Source organism: Salvelinus alpinus, chromosome 20 (genome assembly GCF_045679555.1).
Source record: "Salvelinus alpinus chromosome 20, SLU_Salpinus.1, whole genome shotgun sequence".
NCBI lineage: Eukaryota > Metazoa > Chordata > Actinopteri > Salmoniformes > Salmonidae > Salvelinus > Salvelinus alpinus.
In genome coordinates this window covers 20,905,386-20,932,699 of record NC_092105.1, presented here as the reverse complement: position 1 = coordinate 20,932,699, position 27,314 = coordinate 20,905,386, and the positions used below count along the sequence as shown (strand labels likewise).

The 27,314-nt window shown below is 43.1% G+C and overlaps 1 protein-coding gene across 1 annotated transcript; it reads right to left on the bottom strand.

The window, feature by feature from the left end:
• Positions 1–285: 285 nt before the first annotated feature.
• On the bottom strand, positions 286–16,503 carry LOC139546457 (gap junction alpha-5 protein-like). Its single transcript, XM_071354851.1, has 2 exons — positions 15,663–16,503; positions 286–2,980 (listed from the first exon to the last, which is right to left on the bottom strand). The coding sequence occupies exon 2, from the start codon at positions 2,946–2,948 to the stop codon at positions 1,773–1,775; it is 1,176 nt and encodes a 391-aa protein (XP_071210952.1). The 5' UTR covers positions 2,949–2,980; positions 15,663–16,503; the 3' UTR covers positions 286–1,772.
• Between the last annotated feature and the right edge of the window lie 10,811 nt (positions 16,504–27,314).

Genomic DNA, 27,314 nt, shown 5'->3' with positions numbered 1-27,314 from the left:
TATTTTTAGGACCAGTCTGTTGAGGACAAATGTTTGGGCTGTGGTAGACTTTTTCTGAGAAGGTATTCGTTACATTGACCTCGTTCGTGAGCATCACATCCATGATGCTTTGTGGGTAAATGGTGATTGACTGATCTACAAATAACAATAAGTAGTTATTTATGATGCAAGGAGATTTGTAGATTAGTCAGTCAGCAGATCGCCTGCGCTGTTGGTTGCAATGTCGAACAAGCCCATTAACTTCTGGGAGAACAATTTATTTGACATATTCGTTTTATTGCAGACTTTACAAAACACAATGACATTGAAATGTGCACAGAGAAACGTCAACCAGTCACCCGTTTGTTGGCATTCCAAAAGACTATTACTGTAAATTACTGGTTGTTCCTCTCTATAGAAAAAGAAAATATGATTCATGTAATTACAAATGGGTCTTTATATTCCAAACCCCAAAAGGCCTAGTCTAGTGCAAAATCAGTTGAGAACTTCACAGATTGTGGTTATGCCTTCTCTATTAGCCTATAGGCTTGTGCCTTGATTGAAGGTAAATTATTTGTATACATACTGTATATGGCTTTTGAACACACTTTTAAATTATATCAGGACATGTTCACACATCTAACATGGAGCTTAAAGACTTTGACTTTGAGCATTTTGTAGATTCACATTTTGTAGGCACTTTTGCATAGCTCTTCACTATCTGTACCTGAGTGCGTACAACCCTCTGTAATTATTGGTCTAAGCGTCTGTTGAATGGAGAGAAATCAGTTATCTTGGCACAGCTGTCCCTTGTTCTGACTTCTGACTGGAAGATAATGCTGGTGCTATGTTTCTGTTTGTATGCCATCAGGATAAAACACAGAGAAAACAGTTGCTATATTTGAAGGTGATATAATGCACAATGGATTGCATTGCAGGGATGTGTGTCACAATTTCACTTTCCAAACAACATGACAGCTGCAAATAGCCTCCGTCACTGAATGCCAGGGATCGGGGCAACACTGTTTGGTCAGACCCCTGAGGATAGGGTTTTGCCCTCCTATGACAGCAGTGTGTACATGTGTGTATGTGTGTTTTTGTGCATGCGTGTTTACATTTGCGAGCTTGTAAAAGTTTGTGTTATTATAATGGGCAGCTGGATAGACAGTAGGACAGTTTTTAGCATACTGAATGTGCAAGTTTAAAGTACAATATTCTCAGACTTTAAAGGTACTTTAAAACATCAAAAACATACAATGTGCAATTATCTGTTATTTATTTCAAGGCTTTTTCCACACAGTGATTTAAAAGGTATATTTATATTTTGCTTCAATGTCAATATTTGATCAACGTTATGACAGTCCATGTTTCAAGCTTGGCCGACCACTTGTCTAACAAAAACAACCAGTTCTCCCAGCACTAACGGTCACAGTCTCAAAGCTCAGTCCAGTATGCAGAAGTTCTCAAGATCCATTCAACCCACTTCCAGGGAGCTTACAGACCCCAATGTCTTTCTTCCTGTAGTGCTCATGGAGTTCTAGGCCAGGCAATCTTCCACAGTTCCCCCAGATTTGGGCAGAATGGAGCCCTTCACTTGGAGTTTGCTAACACATCCATCTTTAGCCCCAGTATCTGTCTTGCCTGCTCCCCTTCTCTGTCTCTGGCTGGGTATATAGACCCAGCCTGCTCCACTCTCCTCTAAGCAGGGCCTTTCTCTCTCTGTGTGTCTGAAAGTCCTCTCCCTCCGCACCTTCTAAGCCCCTCTCTGTCTCTCTCTTTCCGTCTGTCTGGTTCTACACGGCCAGGTCGTCTGGTCGAACCCGGCTGCTGGTGCCGCTGATCTTGCTGAGGCTTAGTTTGTCCTTCAAGTACCCGGTATGCAGTAAGGGTGGCGCAGAGCACCCGCTGGGCATCTCCCCTGGCACCTGGGTGTAATTCATCCTCATGAAACCTCCCTCTCCCTCCAGGTCGTCATTGGAATGGTGACGCTCGGTGGCCATGTTGACAGAGTTCTGCTGGTGCGCCATTCTGTTGTTGAAGGGCTGAGAAGGCATGGAGTTCATGGGGTTCACAGGGGTCAAGGGGGTCATTGTCCCCGACAACACCAAGCACTGGCGGAAGTCAGGGGGAGGGGTGCAGCCTGGGGAGTTGTGACTGGTCGGGTTGTCGGGGTCCCTGGTGAAGGGGATTGCCACAGCATTATGAGTGGTGTTTTTGAGGGAGGCGCGAGTGCGTCTGCACTTCCTGTACCGCCTGTAGGCCAGGTGGTAGAGCTCGACCACAGAGAGGAGGAGGGAGACACCTGCCACCACCAGCATGAAGACGATGAATACGTTCTTTTCTGTGGGCCGGGACATGTAGCAGTTGACTGGGTTGGGGCAGGGCCAGGCCTTGCAGTGGTACAGAGCCCTGAGGAAGACTCCATAGATCATGTACTGGACCACGATGAAGATCACCTCCATCACCGTGCGGATCAGGATGCTCAGAATGTACGTGGATAACAGCGCCCCCCGCAGGCGAACGCGCCCAGATGCCTCCAGCGCCTTCCCACAATCCCTCTGCTGGAGATACGCCTTCTCCCCCGATACACTCCCCCCCTCTCCCTTCTCCTCCTCCTCCATCCTCTCTGTCTTCTCCTGCTCCCTCCTTTTTCGTTTCTCATCCCTCCGCACTATGTGCATGGCGTGGCCCATGTAGATCAGTGATGGTGTGGACACGAAGACGATCTGTAGGACCCAGTAGCGGATGTGTGCGATAGGAAACGCCCGGTCATAACAGACGTTGGTACAACCGGGCTGCTGGGTGTCGCACAGGAAGTCACTCTGTTCGTCTCCCCATGAAGACTCAGCGGCTGTGCCCAGCACCAGGATCCTGAAGATGAAGAGGACGGTGAGCCACACCTTCCCCACCGACGTGGAATGTTCCTGAACTTCCTCCAGGAAGTTCCCCAGAAGACTCCAGTCCCCCATGTCTGCTCACTGGTCACTGGTCACTGGCACACCTGAGAGAGGAGGAGAGGGAGAGAGAAAGATAGAGAGGGGCAGGGTATGGGTAAAGGAGAGAGAGAGAAATGGGTCAAGGAGGGAGGGAGAGAATGGAGAAGAGATAGAAAGATAGGTAGTGAAGAAAGCAAATGGGCAGAGTAAAGAAAGGAGACAAAATGTAGATTATGATCAACCATGACAGCCTAGAGACTCCCTTATCCTGGTGATAAAATGACCAGTGTGTGTGAGGCATGGTATAAATAGCCTGTGATCAGCCTGGAGACTTGGACACGACACAACGGCCTGAGAATGAACCTTTTCCCACAAATGGAATTCTGTGACAATCTTCATCATCTCCAGAGCACCTGGCAACAGTTCTCGGTCACCATGTTTGAACCAGTTAATTGACGCTTTTGATGTTTGATGTTTTTCACTCTCTCTACACTTTCCATCTCTAAGTTCCACTCCTCCTGTGATTTCTATGTCTGCGTGTGTGCGTGTGTGTGTGCGTGTGTATGTGACGTTGCCCCTTGACCTCAGTGTGAGAGTTAGGGTGAGACCCAAACATGGCAGTGACAGGCTGGTGTGTATCTAATACCCCTATAAGGCATCTCAGTAGACAGCTTTATGGGTGTCATAAACGCCCCAATCATCCATGGGTTAAACCAATCCATCAGTCCTCAACAGGAAACATCAGAGAGACAGAGCTGTCTAAATATATACCCAGAGCACGATTTAGGATGGCAATGAGTAACTAATAACAACGAGTTAGAGCAGAAAGGATGACGGTAGAACAGTCTGAGAGGTTTTTCCACCATTTCAGCCTCAGACTCACTGGTACCACTAAGTACTCACTGAGTGAACTAATCTGAATTTTACTACAAATACTCAACAGGATAAAACAAAGTATCCTATACCTGTGTATACCTCCACCCACACACGCATACAAATACACACAAACGTATCTTACCGTGTGTGTCATATCCCATTGATAGTTATCCATAAAGCTGGTTTGAAATGTTTGTTCAAATTCTCTTAGAACATGATTAAGACTGTACGTTGAGTAGGACACTGGCTCCATCTTATCTGCCTCTCTCACCCTCGCTGTGAAGTGACCATGACCATGAGACGTTTTGCAGTTCTCTCTCCCTGGTTTATGGCAGTAGGATGGAAACCGGGTGGTGCTCCAAGCAGAGTCAGTGCTCTTATCCCCCCAGGCGGATTGCGTTTCAGGGAGGGGAGCGGGGCAGAGGGGTGAGGAGGGGAGGGGAGAGGTTCAATGAGACTGGGACACTGGAAAAAGCACCACTATGAGAACAGGAGAGGGGAAATGTTAGCGGTGTCCATCCATGCCCTGAGCTCAGAACTGATATGTAGGAGAGTTAGCCAAGCTAGAACCCTTAAATTCCATGCTCCCTAAATGCTCGCAAAGTAATTTAATTAATTTAATTCGCCACAGGGTCTTTAAAAAAACTCTCAATATCCAACTATCAAATCAACACACAGCTTTGGCTAACTATAATGCTTTCTTGGCATTAGATAATGTGTGTACAGCAAGCCACAAAAACCAGAGGTGTAGCCAGCCTGGACAAGAGGAAGGGAGTGAGAGCCTGGCCTTAACAATAGCAGGAGGTCGGAGTTAAAACAGTCATTTTGCTACCAGGCTGGACTGACAAAGGGTTTCCTCACAAGTTTACAACGCAACCTACAGGCTGTCTAGCCTGGCTGGCCAACATTAGCTACATTATTAGGACCATGATGAAGTCAGACGTATACATAGACTCGTATAGACTAATGTTGTGCTTAGTTAGTTGAAGCAAGTTATGGTATGTTCAGACAAAGTTTGCTCAAAGTGGTGAGGTCATCTTTTGTTATTGTTCTTCATTCTGTGTCTTGAGCATTCCAGTAAGCTTTAGACCCGCGCCCTTAACAGTCACTCTTGATATTTCTGACTATGTTTATTTCTCAGACTTTACATTACATTTTTTTTGTTCCCAGACAGAGTTGGCATGGTCAGTCAGAGGAGGTTAAGAGGGGTGAGAGGTAGAAGCATGGTCAGTCAGAGGAGGTTAAGAGGGGTGAGAGGTAGAAGCATGGTCAGTCAGAGGAGGTTAAGAGGGGTGAGAGGTAGAAGCATGGGCAGCGGGGGCACAGACCTGTCACTGGAGCAATTATTAGTCTGTCGGTCTGTCTGGACAAACACACATACACACCGGCAGCAGCTTGGTGGGAACGGAATCTTAGCTACACTGAGAAACGGGGACTGAGCGGATATCTCAATCGGTTGGAGTAGGCCCGAGCGGTCTCAGTGTCTCCCTCCTTTACTTTACTTCCTGTTCTTATTCTCAGAGGAAGCAATCCCAAACAATATGATTTCCTAAAGACAAGCCACTTAAAAGGAAACCTCCCTCTTAATAACTCGTAGTTGGGAAGAGAGCTAATTTGATATGAATGGAAAAGGAGGAGTGGTGGAGCTGGATGAGAAGAGTTATTGTTTTTTAGAAAGTGGTTGGCTGAAGGTAAAACAGTTTTGTTTAAATACAATGGGGAGGGATGCACTGCATTGAAAAATATGTTAACAAAAATGTAAAGTTTTACGTATGTGTCATTACTAGTCAAGAGAGAAGTTCCAGTCATTTGTCCTGATGTATACATAGCACCACCTGGTATCTTCCCATCTTTGCCTTCACATCTGAGATTGTTCCATTCCTAGATGCCCAGTAATAACTAGGGATTTACTGTAATACACTGGTAGCACCATGGATCATCTGTACACTGTCATAGCTGTCGTATTGGTTTATAATATCTGTCTCCGAGTAATGGGCTATGAGGTATGTAACACTGCGCACACTGGGTATTGCACATCACTCAGCTACGTCTCTTTGACATTGATCAGAGCACAGGGGACGTTACAGAGCAGGTAGGCAGATGAGGCCATAGGCTGCGTCGGCATGGAGAGAGTCTGTGATCTGTATTGTACTGTATAGAGAAAGAGAGTTATTGTTAATAAAAGAGAGTAAGATAATCCTGTATGTTTAGAGATGGAGGGATGGGGTTGTGGTTGGACAGTAGGCCTACACACTTTGCATTGAGTGAGGTTGCACTGCATTTAGTGAACATACTGTAAACGGAGGGCCCCAGGGCTTGGAAAAGTTGGTGTCATGCCTTAACTCTTACCATAGGGACCTGTAGTGGAGCAGCCTATAGACAGAGAGTGGATCAGGAAATAACAAGAGAGACACACAGAGTGATATGGACAACCTGTGGTCCAGTATAGTAGAGGTAGAATCTTGGCTGGTATTTACAGCTGTTTATACATACATGGACATTGAGTTGACCTAGGCTGGAGAGCAGCCAGGCTGTATTCCTTAGAGATGAAATGGCTAGCAAACTGCATCGCTAGTGTGTGTTAGTGACTGCTGTTACCCTGCAGTACAGCTACAGACCCAGCAGCAGCAGCAGGGCTAACAAAGCCATTGGAATGAATGCAGTGTGTTCTCTCCATGCAGGGCAGGGCAGGCAGCAACACAACAACAATAAATCCTGTCTGACGCCGCTCCTCTCTGCCTGGGCTCAAAGCATTGCCTTAGAGGGCAGTTAGTCCTTCTCCAGCTGGAGAGCCACCACTCCATTCATGGGACCGGTCTCTATAACTTATAGCTGCCTTTTAAAAGGCTGAGTGTAAGACTTTTTTCTGCGTTAACAAGTGACGTTTAACAAGTGATGACTCACTTGAAAAACCCTAACCCACAACCCCAGTTAGTCCTCTCTCAAGTCTTCAATGCTCTATCTTTGCTTACAACAGGTATATAGACTCCTGCAAGAGTACTATCAGAACTGGTCAGTCTACCTTACTGAACTATATGAGAGAAAAGTGATTCCCTCACACTGACAAGTAAATTAGAAAACTTTACACAGGCTTGTTGAGAGAAATCAGTCTTGCTACAAAACAGCCACCCCTCCTCCATCCCCTATTCTTTCCAACCCCTTCCCATCATCCCCAATCTCTCCCTCCTCTCATGTATCCACCAGATGAGAACAACAGGGGGCAGGGTTGATTTACACACATACTCCCTTTAATGCTATCATCACTAGTCTGACCCACTGACGTGCACCTTTTCTGTACTCATAGAGGACAACAATATATATAACAACAACACAGTATATAACAGCAATATATATAACAACTATATAGAACAAAAATATATAGAACAAGAATATATATAACAACAATATCCAGTATATAACATCAATATATAGCACAACCATATATAGGAAAAACAACAATATATAGAACAACAACATATAGAACAACAATATACAGTATATAACAACAATATATAGAACAACAATATACAGTATATAACAACAATATATAGAACAACAATATCCAGTATATAACAACAACATATAGAACAAAAATATATAGAACAAGAATATATATAACAACAATATCCAGTATATAACATCAATATATAGCACAACAATATATAGAACAACAATATGTAGAACAACAATTTATAGAACAACAATATATAGAACAACAACATATAGAACAACAATATACAGTATATAACATCAATATATAGCACAACCATATATAGGAAAAACAACAATATATAGAACAACAATATACAGTATATAACAACAAAATATAGAACAACAATATACAGTATACAACAACAATATATATAACAACAATATACAGTATATAACAACAATATATAGAACAACAATATAAGGAACAACAATATATAGAACAACAATATATAGAAAAACAATATATAGAACAACAATATACAGTATATAACAACAATATATAGAACAACAATATAAGGAACAACAATATGTAGAACAACAATTTATAAAACAACAATATATAGAACAACAATATACAGTATATAACAACAATATATAGAACAACAATATAAGGAACAACAATATGTAGAACAACAATTTATAGAACAACAATATATAGAACAACAACATATAGAACAACAATATACAGTATATAACAACAATATACCGTATATCACACCACTATATAGAACAACAATATATAGAACAACAATATGTAGAACAACAATATATAGAACAACAATATATAGAACAACAACATATAGAACAACAATATACAGTATATAACAACAATATATATAACAACAATATATAGAACAAAAATATACAGTATATAACAACAATATATAGAACAACAATATATAGAACAACAATATGTAGAACAACAATATACAGTATATAACAACAATAAATAGACCAACACTATGTAGAACAACAATGTACAGTACCATTCAAAAGTTGGGACACATCTATTCATTCAAGGGTTTTTCTTTCTTTTTACTATTTTCTACATTGTAGAATAATAGTGAAGACATCAAAACTATGAAATATCATATATGGAATCATGGGTTGAATATATTTTGATTTGTTTAACACTTTTTTGGTTACTACATGATTCCATATGTGTTATTTCATAGTGTTGATGTCTTCACTATTATTCTACAATGTAGAAAATAGTCAAAATAAAGAAAAACCCTTAAATGAGTAGGTATGTCCAAACTTTTGACTGGTACTGTTTATAACAAAAATATATAGAACAACAATATATAACACAACAATATACAGTATATAACAACAACATATAGAATAACAATATACAGTATATAAGAACATTATATGTAACAACAATATATCGAACAACAATATATACAGTACATTCAGAAAGTATTCAGACCCCTTGACTCTTTCCACATTGTGTTACGTTACAGCCTTATTCTAAAATTGATGAAATTGTTTTTTCCCTCATCAATCTACACACAATACCCCATAAGGACAAAGTAAAAACAGGTTTTTAGAGATTTTTGCAAATGTATAAAAAATACAAACTGAAATACCACATTTACATAAGTATTCAGACCCTTTACTCAGTCCTTTGTTGAAGCACCTTTGGCAGCGATTACAGCCTCGAGTCTTGTTGGGTATGAAACTACAAGCTTGGCATACCTGTATTTGGGGAGTTTCTCCCATTGTTCTCTGCAGATCATCTCAAGCTCTGTCAGGTTGGATGGGGAGTGTCGCTGCACACCTATTTTCAGGTCTCTCCAGAGATGTTTGATCGGGTTGAAGTCCGGGCTCTGGCTGAGCCACTCAAGGACATTCAGAGACTTATCCCGAAGCCACTCCTGCATTGTCTTGGCTGTGTGCTTAGGGTCATTGTCTTGTTGGATGGTAAACCTTCGCCCCAGTCTGAGGTCCTGAGCGCTCTGGAACAGGTTTTCATCAAGGATCTCTCTGTACTTTGTTCCATTCATCTTTCCCTCGATGCTGACTAGTCTCCCAGTCCCTGCCGCTGAAAAACATGCCCAAAGCATGACTCTGCCACCACCATGCTTCACCGTAGGGATGGTGCCAGGTTTCCTCCAGATGTGACGCTTGGAATTTAGGACAAGAAGTTCAATATTGGTTTCATTAGACCAGTGAATCTTGTTTCTCATGGTCTGAAAGTCCTTTTGGTGCCTTTTGGCAAACTCCAAGCGGGCTGTGATGTGACTTTTACTCAGGAGTGGCTTCCGTCTGGCCACTCTACCATAAACGTCTGATTGGTGGAGTGCTGCAGAGATGGTTGTCCTTCTGAAAGGTTCTCCCATCTCCACAGAGGAGCTCTGGAGCTCTGTGAGAGTGACCATCGGTTCTTGGTCACCTCCCTGACAAAGGCCCTTCTCCCCCGATTGCTCAGTTTGGCCGGGCGGCCAGCTCTAGGAAGAGTCTTGGTGGTTCCAAATTTCTTCCATTTAAGAATGATGGAGGCCACTGTGTTCTGTTTTTTATTTTTATTATATATGCAAAAATGTCTAAAAACCTGTTTTTGCTTTGTCATTATGGGTTATTGTGTGTAGATTGATGGGATTTGTATTTATTTAATCAATTCTTGAATTAGCCTGTAGCGTAACAAAATGTGGAAAAAGTCAATGGGTCTGAATACTTTCCGAATGCACTGTAGAACAACAATACTATATATAACAACAATATATGGAACAACAATATATAGAAAAACAACATATCGAACAACAATGTATATAGCAACCATATATATAACATCAATATAAAGAACAACAATATACAGAAAAACAATATAAAAAACAATAATATACAGTATATAACAACAATATATGGAACAACAATATATAGAAAAACAATATAAAGAACAACAACATATCGAACAACAATGTATATAGCAACCATATATATAACATCAATATAAAGAACAACAATATACAGAAAAACAATATAAAAAACAATAATATACAGTATATAACAACAATATATGGAACAACAATATATAGAAAAACAATATAAAAAACAATAATATACAGTATATAACAACAATATATTTAGCACAATATATATAGCAACAATATAAAGAACAACAATACATAGAACAACAATATACAGTATATAACATCAATATATAGAACAACAATATGACTACCACGGCATCTTAAAAACATTTAGACAGTCACTTTAAGAGCCATAGGTTTACACTGGGAGATTCCAGGCAATGCTATATGTTCAAATGAAACTCGTAGCAAAGAAGCGATATGCCTTGTCCATTAAGTATGTATTAGTGCCATTATGTATGGCTGAAAGGGCCCGTTTTGTCAGATGGTATATGTTACTGTATGTCTGGTTGGTAGACCAAGGATTGTAATGTCCTGTATCCATGTTACTGCATGTGCCTGTTTAAGATGGAAGACATTGACAAATCTGGTAACATACTGAATTAAACACCCATGGCCATTAACAAAGTTTTCTTTATTATTTTTATGTAGTCCTTGACCTGGATGTTTTAAGGTCTATCTATACCACTGTAGAAACAAAGCATACCATGTCACTGTATGCCACAGTTTGCACTTTAAGTAGATATATACAAGCCTCTGCCAACGGCGCTTTGTAACCGAAATATCCCCACTAATAACAGTCCCGCTTGCATGTACTGTGCAGTGACAGCATAGCAACAGTGGCACAACCTCAGGGAAATATTAAGAAAACTTAAAATCCCCCTCCTCCCACCTTTCTCTTTGAAGTCCCAGTGCACTGCTTGGTGTACCATTAGAGAACAAAGATGTTGGATAAGGATGCCACACTCACCCTGAAATAAACCAGGTGCCCAATCGTTGTTTTGGTTTTAACAGACAGTACCAGTCAAAAGGGTTTTCTTTATTTTCACTATTTTCTGCATTGTAGAATATTAGTGAAGACATCAAAACTATGAAATAACACACATGGAATCATGTAGTAACCAAAAAAGTGTTAAACAAATCCAATTATATTTTATATTTGGAATTCTTTAAAGTAGCTACCCTTTAACTCGATAACAGCTTTGCACACGCTTGGCATTCTCTCAACCAGCTTCATGAAGTAGTCACCTGGAAAACATTTCAATTAGCAAGTGTGCCTTGTTAAAAATTATTTATGGAATTTCTTTCCTTCTTAATGCATTTGAGCCAATCAGTTGTGTTGTGACATGGTAAGGGTAAAAGACCAAGTCCATATTATGGCAAGAACAGCTCAAATAAGCAAAGAGAAACGAGAGTCCATCATTACTTTAAGACATGAAGGTCAGTCAATGCGTAAAATTTCAAGAACTTTGAAAGTTTCTTCAAGTGCGGTCACAAAAACCATCAAGCGCAATGATGAAACTAGGTCTCATGAGGACCGCCACAGGAAAGGAGGACCCAGAGTTACCTCTGCTGCAGAGGACAAGTTCATTGGAGTTACCAGCTGTTCAGAGGAGACTGCGTGAATCCGGCCTTCATGGTCAAATTGCTGCAAATAAACCACTACTAAAGGACACCAATAAGAAGAAGAGACTTGCTTGGGCCAAGAAACACAAGCTATGGACATTAGACCAGTGGAAATTTGTCCTTTGGTCTAATGAGTCCAAATTAGAGATTTTTGGTTCCAACCGCCGTGTCTTTGTGAGACGCAGAGTAGGTGAACAGATGATCTCTGCATGTGTGGTTCCCACCGTGAAGCATGGAGGAGGAAGTGTGATGGTGTGGGGGTGCTTTACTGGTGACACTGTCAGTGATTTATTTAGACTTCAAAGCACACTTAACCAGCATGGCTACCACAGCATTCTGCAGCGATACAGCGTCCCATCTGGTTTGGGCTTAGTGGGACTATCATTTGTTTTTCAACAGGACAATGACCCAACACACCTCCAGGCTGTGTAAGGGCTATTTTTCCAAGAAGGAGAGTGATGGAGAGTTGCATCAGACCTGGCCTCCACCCGACTTCAACCCTGTTGAGATGGTTTGGGATGAATTGGACCGCAGAGAGAAGGAAAAGCAGTCAATGTGCTCAGCATATGTGGGAACTCCTTCAAGACTGTTGAAAAAGCGTTCCAGATTAAGCTGGTTGAGAGAATGCCAAGAGTGTGCAAAGCTGTCATTAAGGCAAAGGGTGGTTACTTGGAAGAATATCAAATATCAAATATATATATATTTTTTTTTGGTTACTACATGACTCCATTTGTGTTATTTCATAGTTTTGATGTCTTCACTATTATTCTACAATGTAGAAAATAGTAAAAATCAATAAAAACCCTTGAATGAGTAGGTGTGTCCAAACCTTTGACTGGTACTGTATATGTATGAGACGGAAACTGTTTGAGGTCTGAGTGACCCTCCTCTCTAAGCACCGGGAGCCTCCCCTGGATTAACATTGACTATTAGTTTAATCATGAAGGGGTGGGGATAGACCCCATGGGTGAGTTGGGGGGTGACAGGGGGGCCACATGACTGCTACTTACAGAGCAGTGAGCCACCAGCAGGCCATGGGGATTGGGAAGCCATAAATCAGTCACTGTCTCACCCCTCCAGACACCACACAGCTAGCCAGATGATCTGCTACCTTACATGGAGGTCTGCCTTCTCATCTGCCCACTAACTGTACAGACCCACATCCCTGTCATGAGCTATTGTTTTAACTGCGTAGTGTTACTAGGTCACTCAGACCAGACACCAGCTTGTTGCCAGAGGGGAAGACAGTTGATCTTATCTATTTGATGTTTGATTATCAAGTACCTTTATTTAAGTTAAGTTTTGAAAGAAAATGTTCTGTTATTGCACATATTTCTAGTTTGATTATAAAGTTGAGGTTCATATTTTCTGTGGTTATCAGGATTATCAAATTGGATTATGGATGTAATAGTTTTCTGTCACTAGTTTGTTTTCATAGAAAAGAGGGTAGAGAGTGAGGCAATGTCAGTAGCATACAGAACAGAGACCAAGTGTTACTTCAGCTGTTTTACTGTTATCTCTCAGTTTCCAAAGGTTCTTCTAGTGAACAGGCTTGTGTCAGACCATGGAATGTTTGTGCAATACATTAACACTATTATAATGCTCTTTCTTATCAATAGCATCAGTATTTCCATCTGCACTGAAATGCATGCTTGTTATCATTGACTGTGTCAGTTTTCTCTCGTGTGTTTAGAAATGATAGGAAGTGAAGATTGCCAATCTCTGCCTGGCTTCTGTATAAACTCTAATGACAAGGTGCTGTGTCATGTGTCATGAGACTATGTGCGTCTACGAGGTAAACAAAGAGCTATAGCTACAACACTGAAAAAGGTAGACATCTGTCATCTAAGCCGTAGAACATGTGGGTACTATTTAATGCCAAATTGGTATTTGTCTTGTATTTGTTAATGATGCCGTTTTGATATTTCATGATATTTCATGCCCTTTTAGTTTACTTATTTGATGACAATGGATAATTTCTTGGAGATTTTAAATGGTGGTGTAACTGTATGAATATCCCTCATTGCCAGCAGCACACTGATAAACACAAGAAAGAAACCTTTCGTAATATACACTGAGTGTACAAAATAGTAAGAATACCTTCCTACTATTGAATTGCTCCCCCCAGATGTCCTTTGGGTGGTGGACCCTTCTTGATACACACAGAAAACTGTTGAGCATGAAAAACCCAGCAGCGTTGCAGTTCTTGATACAAACCAGTGTGCATGGCACCTACTACCATACCCCATTCAAAGGCACTTATATTTTTTGTCTTGCACATTCACCCTCTGAATGGCACACACACAATCCACGTCTCAATTGTCTCAAAGCTTAAAAATCATTCTTTAACCTGTCTCCTCCCCTTCATCTACTCTGACTGAAGTGGATTTAACATGTGACATCAATAAGGGATTATACTGTAGCTTTGACTTGGATTTACCTGGTCAGTCTGTGTCACGGAAAGATGTTTTGTACACTCGGTGTAAGGTTTGATATGTGTCATCTTACACAGCTGAACGTTGAAGTCAAATTTCAATCAAATGTATTTATAAAGCCCTTTTTACATCAGCCGATGTCACAAAGTGCTATACAGAAACCCAGCCTGAAACCCCAAACAGCAAGCAATGCAGATGTAGACGCACGGTGGCTAGGAAAAACTCCCTAGAACAGCAGGAATCTAGGAAGAAACCTAGAGAGGAACCAGGCTATGAGGGGTGGCCAGTCCTCTTCTGGCTGTGCCAGGTAGAGATTATAACAGTACATGGCCAAGATGTTCAAACGTTCATAGATGACCAGCAGTGTCAAATAATAATAATCACAGTGGTTGTAGAGGGTGTAACAGGTCAGTACCTCAGGAGTAAATGTCAGTTGGCTTTTCATAGCCGAGCATTCAGAGTTAGAGACAGCAGGTGCGGTAGAGAGAGAGTCGAAAACAGCAGGTCAATACATTGTTAAAGTATATTTGCCTCTTGAGCTGCTGGCTGGATGAATTATACTCTGGAGGAGAGGTATATGACTGGAGCTGGTGTCACAGAGAAACACAGCCAAAGAGTTTGAGTTAGAGAGAGAGAGAGGGGGGGAGAGAGAGAGCGTGCGGAGAGAGACTAAAAAGTGAAAGGGAGAGAGAGAGCGAGAGAGAGAGCGAGAGAGATGGAAAGAAAGAGAAAAAGAGAACGGGAGACCGGGGAGGAGAGGGAGTGAAAGTAACAGTGTTCCTAGGACAACAGAGCTACTAATGCACACCAGAACCTCTAGAAATTGTCCCTACACTCTTGTCTGTGACAGAGACTTCACGGCTATGGACCAGCACCCTGTCAATGCTCTGTCTCAAATAGTAACTGACAGAGACACTGGGTATGATGCTTTAGTGGCACAGCAACAATATGGAATTAATAAAAGAGACAGATGTTATTTAGCATGCCTCTATACAACCCTCACACACACTCACTGAGTGACACCTGTATGATGCCTGTGGAAGTCCTGGTATCCCTGAGTGCACCTAAGAAAAAATACTCTTTCCCTCCCACTGGGCAAAAACTGGTTGAATCATCATTGTTGTTTTCACATAATTTCAACAAAATAAATATATGTGATGATGTTGAATCAACATGGAAAACTGATTGGATTTGCAAGAAGTCATCAACGTAAGGGAATTGTGACTTCTTTTCACCCAACCTTTAACCTAAATCCAATGACATGGTGAAATGTTTTGTTAATTTCACATTGAATTCACATTAGTTGACAACTCAACCAAATGTAAATCACAACTAGATGTTGAAATGACATCAGTGCCCAGTGGGCTGAGTTTCCTTTATCTCCTTTGAAGTGTCCCCCTTATGTTTGTATGCACGATCGAAGGTGATGTGGTGCTATTTACCTGTTCTTGCTGCAGATGGTGATGGCTGTCAACACTGAAGAAGTGGGTCCTTGGAGCTGCTTCCTAGCAGTGTCTTCCCCTCAGACACGGATGGAGTGGAGGATGGAGGATGGGACCGGGACGTAGAGGAGTGGTGACCTGGTGGGATGAGTGGAGATGTGCTAGCTTGGAGGACAGAGGTTGGTGGAGGTCAGTGATGCTGAGTCGTACCTCTTGCAGACAGCATCAGATGTCATCAAAAGGAGCTGGGTAAAGTAGTGTAGAGTAAGATCTGTGCAGAGTATAGTAGGATCTGAGTAGATTAGAGTAGATAGGATAGGATCTGAGTCGAGTAGATAGGATAGGATCTGAGTAGAGTAGATAGGATAGGATCTGAGTAGAGTAGATAGGATAGGATCTGATTAGAGTAGACTAGATTAGAGTAGAGTAGATAGGATAGGATCTGATTAGAGTAGACTAGATTAGAGTAGAGTAGATAGGATAGGATCTGATTAGAGTAGACTAGATTAGAGTAGAGTAGATAGGATAGGATCTGATTAGAGTAGACTAGATTAGAGTAGAGTAGATTAGATAGGATCTGAGTAGAGTAGATTAGATAGGATCTGAGTAGAGTAGATTAGATAGGATCAGAGTATTGTAGAGTAGAGTAGAGTAGATAGGATAGGATAGGATCAGAGTAGAGTAGATTAGAGTAGAGTAGGATCTTTGTAGATTAGAGTAGAGTAGAGTAGGATCTTTGTAGAGTAGAGTAAAGTAGAATAGAGTAGAGTAGAGTTGAGTAGGATCTTTATAGAGTAGACTGTAGTAGTGCTGGAGCACTGTGCCGTCCCAGGGTGAGAATGCTAGCCTGCGCAGGGGGCATGGGAAGAAAAGCAGTGGCATCACGAGAGAGCGTTTCCACTCTGCCCTCCTCCCTCTCTCTCCTCCTCCATATCCTCCTCCTCTTTCTTTCCTTACTTCCCTCCCAGTCTCCTCAAGCTACCCCCCTCTCCCAGAATCCCTGGTTGGCTTCCTGCCACTTAACAGTATTTTGGTGGGAAGAATTCCTTAACATCAGGAAGGAAAGTATAATTGTGTTCAGGGATCAATAGGAATTCCGTTCTGACAAAGATTCCAGCTGCATTATTTAGTCTTTATTGTGCTTTTTTAGTTTACTACCATCAAGAGTATAGTCTGTATGTGGCAGTCAGCATAAACCTCAGACAGACAGCAATACATTCTGTCCCAGCTTACTATATAACTACTGTAATTTTTCAGTTGTGAAATGTGTAGGTAACATGAGTAGTTATGTCAAGGAATATACTGTACGTAGTAGAATCACTCTACTGGGAAATAAATATGATTTCCGATGACTGCAAGTAGTCATGAAATATTGTGACTTCGAGCTTTTAAAAAGTTTTGTGGAAAATGTTTAGTGAATCAAAGTTTTAAGTGTGTTATTTGCAGTAGATAATGTCATTGTTATATTTGAAACAGGTTGAATGTTTATGATACATTTACAAAAAAATATTGATTATGATTAATAGGTAACAAACTTTAAAAAATATGAACGATGATCAGAATTTAATAACCATTTTAAATTAGCCAGAATCGGATACCTCACCCTTGTTCAACTACTCTGTAAACATGAAGTCAGCGATATTACAAGCATATCTGGCCTACTGTATTATACAGTATGCCCCACAGATGCCAACAACAATCGACCCCCTCCACTCTGTGGTGAGAATACCTGTTTTGGTCATGTCTTGTCTTCTCTCCCTCCTCCCTTGCTGTCAAACACGGTCCTGCTCTCGAGTCAGGAGACAAAGTTTGGGATTCCGGCCGATACTCCTCTTCACCCTCTTCCTCCTCCTCCTCTCTCTTTCTCTCTCCTCCTGTCCTGTACACAGAGCCAGTGTCTGGCCTGGCTGGTTCCACTGTTGTAGATGTATGGGCCTGCAGATATATGACAACATTATATAATGGCAATCTTTTATGTTGTGATTCCTCCTTGCTGCAGGGCTCGAGTGTGCACAAAGGCAGCCTGTTCAAACAACTGTAATTATGTGGTGGGGGCACACACACACACACACTGAATGTCACACACACACACTGAATGTCACACACACCGAATGCCACACACACACATGCACAAGTGTGCACACGTGTACATGGTCACGCATGCACATACAGTACACGCACATACATTATGACAATGTTAATTTAGTGGCAGGGGCACCTCTGTCGAATGTGACATTGCTTTCCATCACCTTGTGGGAACTCTGTTTTCATCTACAATGAGAGGAGTGAGAGGAGACATGGAAAAAGACCTTGTCCCGACAACACACATGCACACATGGAAAATGCTAAAAGGTGGGTGTTATCACCTTCCATCTCTCTTGCCAGCTCTAATCTACCATTGATTAGCCTCCTAAAGGAAATAACGGCTTAGGCCACCTGGACTTCCCCTCACTCACTTTTCCCATGTATTGTTAGTTTAGTCAAGTAATATATATATATATATATATATATCATTTTTTTGCCATTTAATTGATATCGTCCCAGAGACTATACTGCTCCCTACAGTAGGTCTGTGCTAGTCCCAGATCAGCCAGATCTCTGTGGGTTAGATCTGCAGAGTCATGCTAATGTCACAGCCTTATGGACTATCTAAAAGAGCCTGTTGTCTCCCGTTCTCCCTGTAACAAGTGTGTCTTTGATGGCAGCCTGTAGATAATGCCTCTGTGTGTATATATATATCTGGGAAACTAGTTCATGATGCAGATCTCATGCCGTGCCCCCCAGCCATGCTAGGCTCCTCGTGACCTTGTGACATCAGCACCCCTGGATCTCTCTCCCTTTCTTTTTCTCTTCTCCTCAATGTGTTCCTCTTCATGTCTGCTATCTGCATCTTTTTGTTCATCTTCCATCTTAGGCATGAGGATAACAAATGACACCGTAGCTTACAGAGAGATGGTAAAAGGTAAGATATACTGTACATAATGTCATTTACAAAATAGCCTCCAACACTCTACTCAGCAAACTGGATGCAGTCTATCACAGTGCCATCCGTTTTGTCACCAAAGCCCCATATACCACCCACCACTGTGACCTGTATGCTCTAGTCGGCTGTCCCTCGCTACATATGCGTCGCCAGACCCACTGGCTCCAGGTCATCTATAAGTTTATGCTAGGTAAAGCTCCGCCTTATCTCAGCTCACTGGTCACGATAACAACACCCACCCGTAGCACGCGCTCCAGCAGGTATATCTCACTGGTCATCCCCAAAGCCAACACCTCCTTTGGCCGCCTTTCCTTCCAGTTCTCTGCTGCCAATGACTGGAACAAATTGCAAAAATCACTGAAGCTGGAGACTTATATTTCCCTCACTAACTTTAAACATCAGCTATCTGAGCAGCTAACCGATCGCTGCAGCTGTACATGGCCCATCTGTAAATAGCCCATCCAATCTACCTACCTCATCCCCATATTGTTTTTATTTACTTTTCCTCTCTTTTGCACACCAGTATTTCTACTTGCACATCATCATCTGCACATCTATCACTCCAGTGTTAATCTGCTAAATTGTAATTACTTCGCTACTATGGCCTATTATTTGCCTTACCTCCTCACGCCATTTGCACACACTGTATATAGACTTTCTTTTTTTCTATTCTGTTATTGACTGTACGCTTGTTTATTCCATGTGTAACTCTGTGTTGTTGTTTGTGTCGCACTGCTTTGATTTATCTTGACCAGTTCGCAGTTGTAAATGAGAACTTGTTCTCAACTAGCTTACCTGGTTAAATAAAGGTGAAATAAAAAAAATATTTTGGCAATGAGGTGACAGGGGTAGGATATATCTGTCAGTATGTCTGTTTAAGCCTGTGTCAGTGTGTCTGTTTCAGTATATGTAGGAGGGACAGTTGAGGTGCCACTGTCACTCTCGGGCCTGTCATCACTTCCTCTGCTACCCATAATCCTTCACTCCTTTCTCTAATCTCTTATCCCAGGAGCGAGATAGCATACCTTAACAAACAGTGCATTCGGAAAGTATTCAGACCCCTTGACTTTTTCCACATTTTGTTACGTAACAGCCTTATTCTAAAATCGATTAAATTGTTTTTTCCCCCTCATCAATCTACACACAATAGCCCATAATGACAAAGCAAATACAGGTTTTTAGAATTTTTGGTCCAATCTCCGCAGAAGAACTCTGGAGCTCTGTCAGAATGACCATTGGGTTCTTGGTCACCTCCCTGACCAAGAGGCCCTTCTCCCCCTATAGCTCCGTTTGGCTGGGTGGCCAGCTCTAGGAAGAGTCTTGGTGGTTCCAAACTTCTTCCATTTAAGAATGATGGAGGCCACTGTGTTCTTGGGGACCTTCAATGCTGCATACATTTTTTGGTACCCTTCCCCAAATCTGTGCCTCAACACAATCTTGTGTCGGAGCTCTACGGACAATTCCTTCAACCTCATGACTTGGTTTTTGCTCTGACATGCACTGTCAACTGTGGGTCCTTATATAGACATGTGTGTGCCTTTCCAAATCATGTCCAATCATTTGAATATACCAGAGGTGGACTCCAAAGTTGTAGAAACAGCTCAAGGATGATCAATGTTAACAGGATGCACCTTAGCTCAATTTCGAGTCTCATAGGAAAGGGTCTGAATACTTATGTAAATAAGGTATTTCTATTTGGTAAAATGTATAAAAAACTGTTTTTTCGCTTTGTCATTATGGGGTATTGTGTGTAGATTGATGAGGGAAAAATATAATTTGATACATTTTAGAATAAGGCTGCAAGGTAACAAAATGTGGAAAGAGTCAAGGGCTCTGAATACTTTCCGAATGCACTGTAGCTCTGTCTTCATGCATGGACAGGCACACGCACGCACGCACGCACGCGCACACACACACACACGCACACGCACACACACACACACACACACACGCACACACACACACACACACACACACACACACACACACACACACACACACACACACACACACACACACACACACACACACACACACACACACACACACACAGAAAATAATGATATACAGTATTTGACTTTCACCTAATGTAACTCCAGTACAACCCCAAAGCAAATTCAGAGCCAATCACAGCTAAGTCTCTATTACTGTAAAAACCAAACAAATCTTCCCTTTAGCTTCTTGAGGCTCAATCAATCAGTAATACTCTTAAAGGAAATCTTCAAGGAAAGGAAAGATGTAGCTAATTCCTAATCATCCTCTTTTCATTCTAAGGGATATTCAACCCTGTCTTTCCCCTCTTTAGTGTTCATCAGGCAGGATTATGGTCAGAGCATAGTTTGTTTACTCAGTCAAACAGCATCAAGTGATCTGGAACAGAGAGGTGACGCTCCACAACTTAATCTCACCATTTACAACAGAACAGCACTGCCAGGGTGTGGGCTGTGTGTGGGGAAGAGTGTGTGTGTCTCTGTTTGTGTATGTGTGTGTGGAAAAAAAAAAACCTGCCAGATCGTATTAACATAACCACATAACCCCATAACCCCTCCACCTACCACCCCTGCTTGTGACCCGACCCGATATCAGCCCTGCTGAACCCGTATCTGAGGAAAACCAGGCTTGATGGACACTCTCTGTGTCTCCTAAACGCACCTCACTACCCCAGTCACCCTCCAAAATGCCCCCAAAACTCCCTCCCACACCACTGTAGACCTAGGTTACACCACTGTGGAACATTTAAGGCACACAGACAGACAAACATTCAGTACAACACACACAATTGGCACAACTGCCATGAGCTGACCTGACTATGGTTTTTAAGTGACACGAACAGTGATATGCTGTGATACACAATGATACAATCAACAAACCTTGCGCATGTGTGTGCATGCATATGTGTGTGCATGCATATGTGTTCACACAGACTGTATGTAGGTGAGATAAGTGCTCTATTTAAGTGTGCGCTCACTGGTTTAGGTATGTGCGCTCACTGGTTTAGTGACTTGCCAGGGCGTGCTGCTTTCTTCTCCCGTGTGGGGTCACACACCAACTTCACACACCCTACCTCACATACTGTAAACCACATAGTGACCTGAGTAGGCATCCTGTTAACCATGTTGTTCTACTGTAGCCTCTATCTCTGTCACTCCACAGCCAAACCTGGAGAGAATACAGAATGTTGCTCCTATTCCGGCATGAGCCCTGTTGCTGTCTCTGTCTGTTTCATGTTTTTGCGTCACCAGTAACATGATCCACTTAGTAGGAAAGTGTTCATGTTGACATGAACAAATGACACAATCAGTCTTTAGATTGAGTGTGTGCTGATTACAAGTCTGTGTATGTAAGAGTACGTGTCTGATAAGTCACAGGTGCTGTTGGTTAGAGCTTACCTTAATGCACACACTGACAGCCACTCTATCTAGATAACACTGTCTGCATTCCTAACAGTAAATTAGTCAATGCATTGTTTGTTCCCACCATGGTGACACTGTCAGAGCAGGTGAGGTGCAGGTGACCAGTCAGAGCAGATGACAGGGATGGAGGGGATTGGTGACAATGTCACAGCGGGCCACACTTTGTCGTCTCTCTCCTTGTCGACCAGACACGTAGCCGTTGCTCAGATCTGTCTACTGTCTTTTAGACTGCTCCTGCTATTCTTACACGGTGACCTCTGACCTCTGTACTCATTATAGTGTTGTTATCCCAGACCTGAGGGATGGAGAGAATATGTGGGTCATGTGAGTCTTATAAAGTGTGTCAAGGTTGACTGGCAGTTTCCCTCTCCAACCCCATCACTTCACCTCCCTCATATTGCCGCTAAACACTGGAGACAGCACTGTCACGCCCTGACCTTAGAGAGCCTTTTTATGTCTCTATTTGGTTTGGTCAGGGTTTGATTTGGGGTGGGCATTCTATGTTTTGTTTTCTATGATTTTGTGGTTCTATGTTTTGGCCGGGTATGGTTCTCAATCAGGGACAGCTGTCTATCGTTGTCTCTGATTGGGAACCATACTTAGGTAGCCCTTTTTCCCTTCTTTCAGTGTGGGTAGTTGACTTTTGTTAGTGACCGCTTCACGGTCGTTTTGTATTGTTTGTTGTTTTGTTGGCGTCATTTTTCTAAATAAAGGGATTATGTACGCTCACCACGCTGCACCTTGGTCCACTTCTGTTGACGGCCGTGACAAACACATCCTGTTTATGTGTGTGTGTGTGTGTGTTTTCCTTTCAGCCTCTCAATGACCATTCTAGACTTTTTCCATATAGAGAATGATGATGATGAAGCACTTTGTTTCTTGAAAGTCCAATATCTTGAGAAACTTGACTGCTGACATGCAAAACATTTTGGCATTGTTGTTTCAACAGTGGATTTATGAAGAAAAAATACCAACACCTAGTTTTTGAGTGGATTTTCCCTTTAAATTGTTATACAATGAAAATAACCATGATATTGATATCCAACAGCTATAAGTTGTATCAATATATTACAATTAGCGTGCTTCTTAGGAATGTCTCTTTCATCAGTCATTGATGAAAAACGTATATAGTACATTGCTGGGTCATTGCTATAGAAATTCAGATCTTATTAAAATGTTCCATGACTTTTCTGACCTACATGAGTTTTCCCAACATAACTGACTGGACTTTTAGTCAAATCAAAACAAGCAGGAATGTAAATTGGCCCCTGTCGGTACCTCCATGAGAAGAAGGCAACGAAGGTTGGGGGAAAGCAGGAGGTAATTTGGGCTCAAATGCTATATTTTTCTCCATCGAGCTTGAAGCTTCAGTTTCACCATCTAGAGTAGGAGAGGGATAACAAACGCAGGAAGAGGTGTATCTACAAGACTCCCTCGCCCAAGGCAACTACCTCAGATATGCAGAGAAACATGCACTGTGTGTGTGTTTGCGTGTATGTGTGTGTGGACAGACATGGCTCCTTTTGTTATTGAAGACAGAAAAGGGTGTGTATTGTGTGTGTGTGTGTTTGCTATATGTCCATGAAAACAGAGGAGAGGAGGGCATCGCTCATCAACTTGTCCAATAAACATACACTGCATCACGCAACACCCAATACCCAGTCACTGACACAGGGGTCGACTCAAGGTTGATGAATTGGGGCTATTCCAGAAATTTCACCACCTTAAGAAATTGACCACACGGGTTAATGATGGATTAGATTGATACATGTCTCATAGGATACTATTAACAGAAAGAGCTTGTTGTTGCTAGTCTTATTATGTGTTTTTGTGCTGCATTGACATGTTGTTTCCTGTACATGTGGTGATGTTTTATTAACTTCAACTTGGGTCTGCTAAAGTGGCTCAGTCGCATTTCAGGAAATACGAACAGTAATGAACACGTTTTATTACACGCTGTACACATTTGTGAGAATGTGTGTACGGGCGTGTGTGTGAGGGGAACGGGAGGCTTGTAACTGTGTGTCCACACACTCGTATCCGCGGATAACATTGTGTTGGGCTGCTGGCTGGCTGGCTGCCTGGCTGAAGGCACCAGCAGGGATGAAATACTACCCTGGATGACGTGTGTTCCTCAGATAGGACAGGGAACGTACTACTACAGTATGTACCTTTTGTACAAGCCCGACAAGCCCCCCTACATCCCCCTTCTCACCTCTACATCCCCCTTCCCCCTCCCTTATACCCTGCTCCCTCCTACATCCCCTTGTTCCCGCTTACATCTCCCTGCCTTCCCCTTCTACCCCTTACATCACTCTGCTCCCCCCTATGTCCCTATGGGGCGGCAGGGTAGCCTAGTGGTTAGAGCGTTGGACTAGTAACCGAAAGGTTGCAAGTTCAAATCCCCGAGCTGACAAGGTACAAATCTGTCGTTCTGCCCCTGAACAGGCAGTTAACCCACTGTTCCTAGGCCATCATTGAAAATAAGAATTTGTTCTTAACTGACTTGCCTAGTTAAATAAAGGTAAAAAAATAAAAAAATAAAAAATGTCCACCTGCTTCCCCCTAAAGCCACCAAACTAAAGCAGGAAGTACCAGTGACTCGCTCAATACGGAAGTGATCAGATTACACGGATGCTACGCTACAGGACTGTTTTGCTAGCACAGACTGGAATATGTTCCGGGATTCATCCAATGGCATTGAGGAGTATACCACCTCAATCATCTGCTTCATCAATAAGTGCATCGACAGCGGCATCCCCACAGTGACCGTACGTACGGACCGTATCCCAACCAGTAGCCATGGATTACAGGCAACATCCGCATCGACCTGCATGTTTCAAGCAGACCACCATAGTCCCTGTGTCCAAGGAAGCGAAGGTAACCTGCCTGAATGACTATCGCCCCATAGCACTCATGTCGTCAGCCAAAGCACTTCATGGCTGGTCATGGCTCACATCAACAGCATCATCCCAGATACTCTAGACCCACTCCAATTCTCATACCGCCCCAACAGATCCACAAATAACGCAATCTCAATCTCACTCCACACCGCCCATTCTCACCTGGACAAAAGGAACACCTATGTGAGAATGCTGTTCATTGACTACAGCTCAGTGTTCAACACAATAATGCCCACAAAGCTCATCACTAAGCTAAGGACCCTGGGATTAAACACCTCCCTCTGCAATTGGATCCTGGACTTCCTGACTGGCCGCCCCCAGGTGGTAAGGGTAGGCAACAACACGTCTGCCACGCTGATCCTCAACACTGGAGCCCCTCAGCGGTGCGTGATTAGTCTCCTCCTGTACTCCCTGTTCACCCAGGACTGCGGGGCCAAACACGTCTCCAACACCATTAAGTTTGCTGACAACACAACAGCGGTAGGCCTGATTATCGACAACGATGAGACAGCCTATAGGGAGCAGGTCAGAGAACTGGCAGTGTGGTGCCAGGACAACAACCTCTCCCTCAATGTTAGCAAGACAAAGGAGCTGATCGTGGACTACAGGAAAAGGCGGACCCCATTAACATCGATGGGGCTATAGTGGAGCGGGTCAAGAGTTTCAAGTTCCTTGGTGTCCACATCACCAACAAACTATCATCGTCCAAACACACCTCGCGAAGAGGGAACGACAACACCTTTTCCCCCTGAGGACACTGAAAAAATTTGGCATGAGTTCCCAGATCCTCAAAAACTTCTACAGCTGCACTATTGAGAGCATCCTGACCGATTGCATTACCACCTGGTATGGCAACTGCTCGGCATCTGACCGTAAGGCACTACAGAGTATAGTGCGTACGGGCCAGTACATCACTGGTGCCAAGCTTCCTGCCATATACTAGGCGGTGTCAGAGGAAAGCCCAAAAAAATGTCAGACTCCAGTCACCCAAGTCATAGACTGTTCTCTCTGCTACCGCACGGCAAGTGGACCAGATTGCCAAGTCTAGGACCAAAAGGCTCCTTAACAGCTTCTACCCCCAAGTCATAAGACTGCTGAGCAATTAATCAAATGGCCATCTGGACTATTTACATTGACCACCCCCTTTGTTTTTACACTGCTGCTACTTGCTGTTTATTATCACTTTAGTTTATTTGGTAAATATTTCCTTAACTAAACTTAACTCTTCCTTGAACTGCATTGTTGGTTAAGGGCTTGTAAGTAAGCATTTCACGTTAATGTCTACACCTGTTGCAATCGGCGCATGTGACAAATAAAGTTTGATTTGATTAGATTTTACCCCTACATCTCCCTTCTCCCCTCCCCTTACATATATTACATCCCTCTGCTCCCCCTACTCCTTCTACATCTCCCTTCTCCCCCTTCTCCCGCTACATCCCTCTGCTCCTTCCAAATCACCCTTCTCCCCCTTACATCCCCCTTCTCCCCCTACATCTCCCTTCTCCACCCTTCTCCCCCATATACCCTGGTTCCCCCTTCATCCCCCTGCCTTCTCCTTCTCCCTCCTACATCCCCTTCTCCTCCAGATCCCTCTGCTCCTCCCTACATCTCTTTAATTCCCCCTACATTCCCTGCTCGACCCTACCGCCCCTCTACGTCCCCCTTCTCCCCCCAAGATTCCCCTTCCCCCCATGTACCTTTTGTACAAGCCATTCAAGCCCCTACATCCCCATCTCCCCCCTACATCCCTTTGCATCCCCCTTCTCACCCCTACATCCCCTTCTCCCCCTACATCCTTCTTCCCTCCCTACATCCCTCTTCATCCCCCTTCTCCCGCTACATCAACCTTCTCCCCCCAAATCCCCCTACATCCCCCTGCTCCCCCCTACATTCCTCTGCTACCCCCTACATCCCCCTTCGCCCCCCTACACCCCCCTTCTCCCCCTACATCCCTCTTCTCCCCCTACATCTACCTATTACCCCCAAATCCCCCTTCTGCCCCCTACATCCACCTACGTCCCTCTGCCCCCCGCTACATTCCTCTGCTACCCCCTACATCCCCCTTCGCCCCCCTACATCCCCCTTCTCCCCCTACATCTACCTATTACCCCCAAATCCCCCTTCTGCCCCCTACATCCACCTACGTCCCTCTGCTCCCCCCTACATTCCTCTATTCTCCACTACATCGCTCTGCTCCCCCTACCTCCCCCTTCTCCCCTCTACATGCCTCTGCTCCCCCCTACGTCCACCTACTCCCCCAAACAGCTCCCTTTCCCTGTATATCTCCCTTCTCCCCTCCCCCTACAAGCTGCTCCCCCTACATCCCGCTGCTCCCCCCTTCTCCCCCTACATC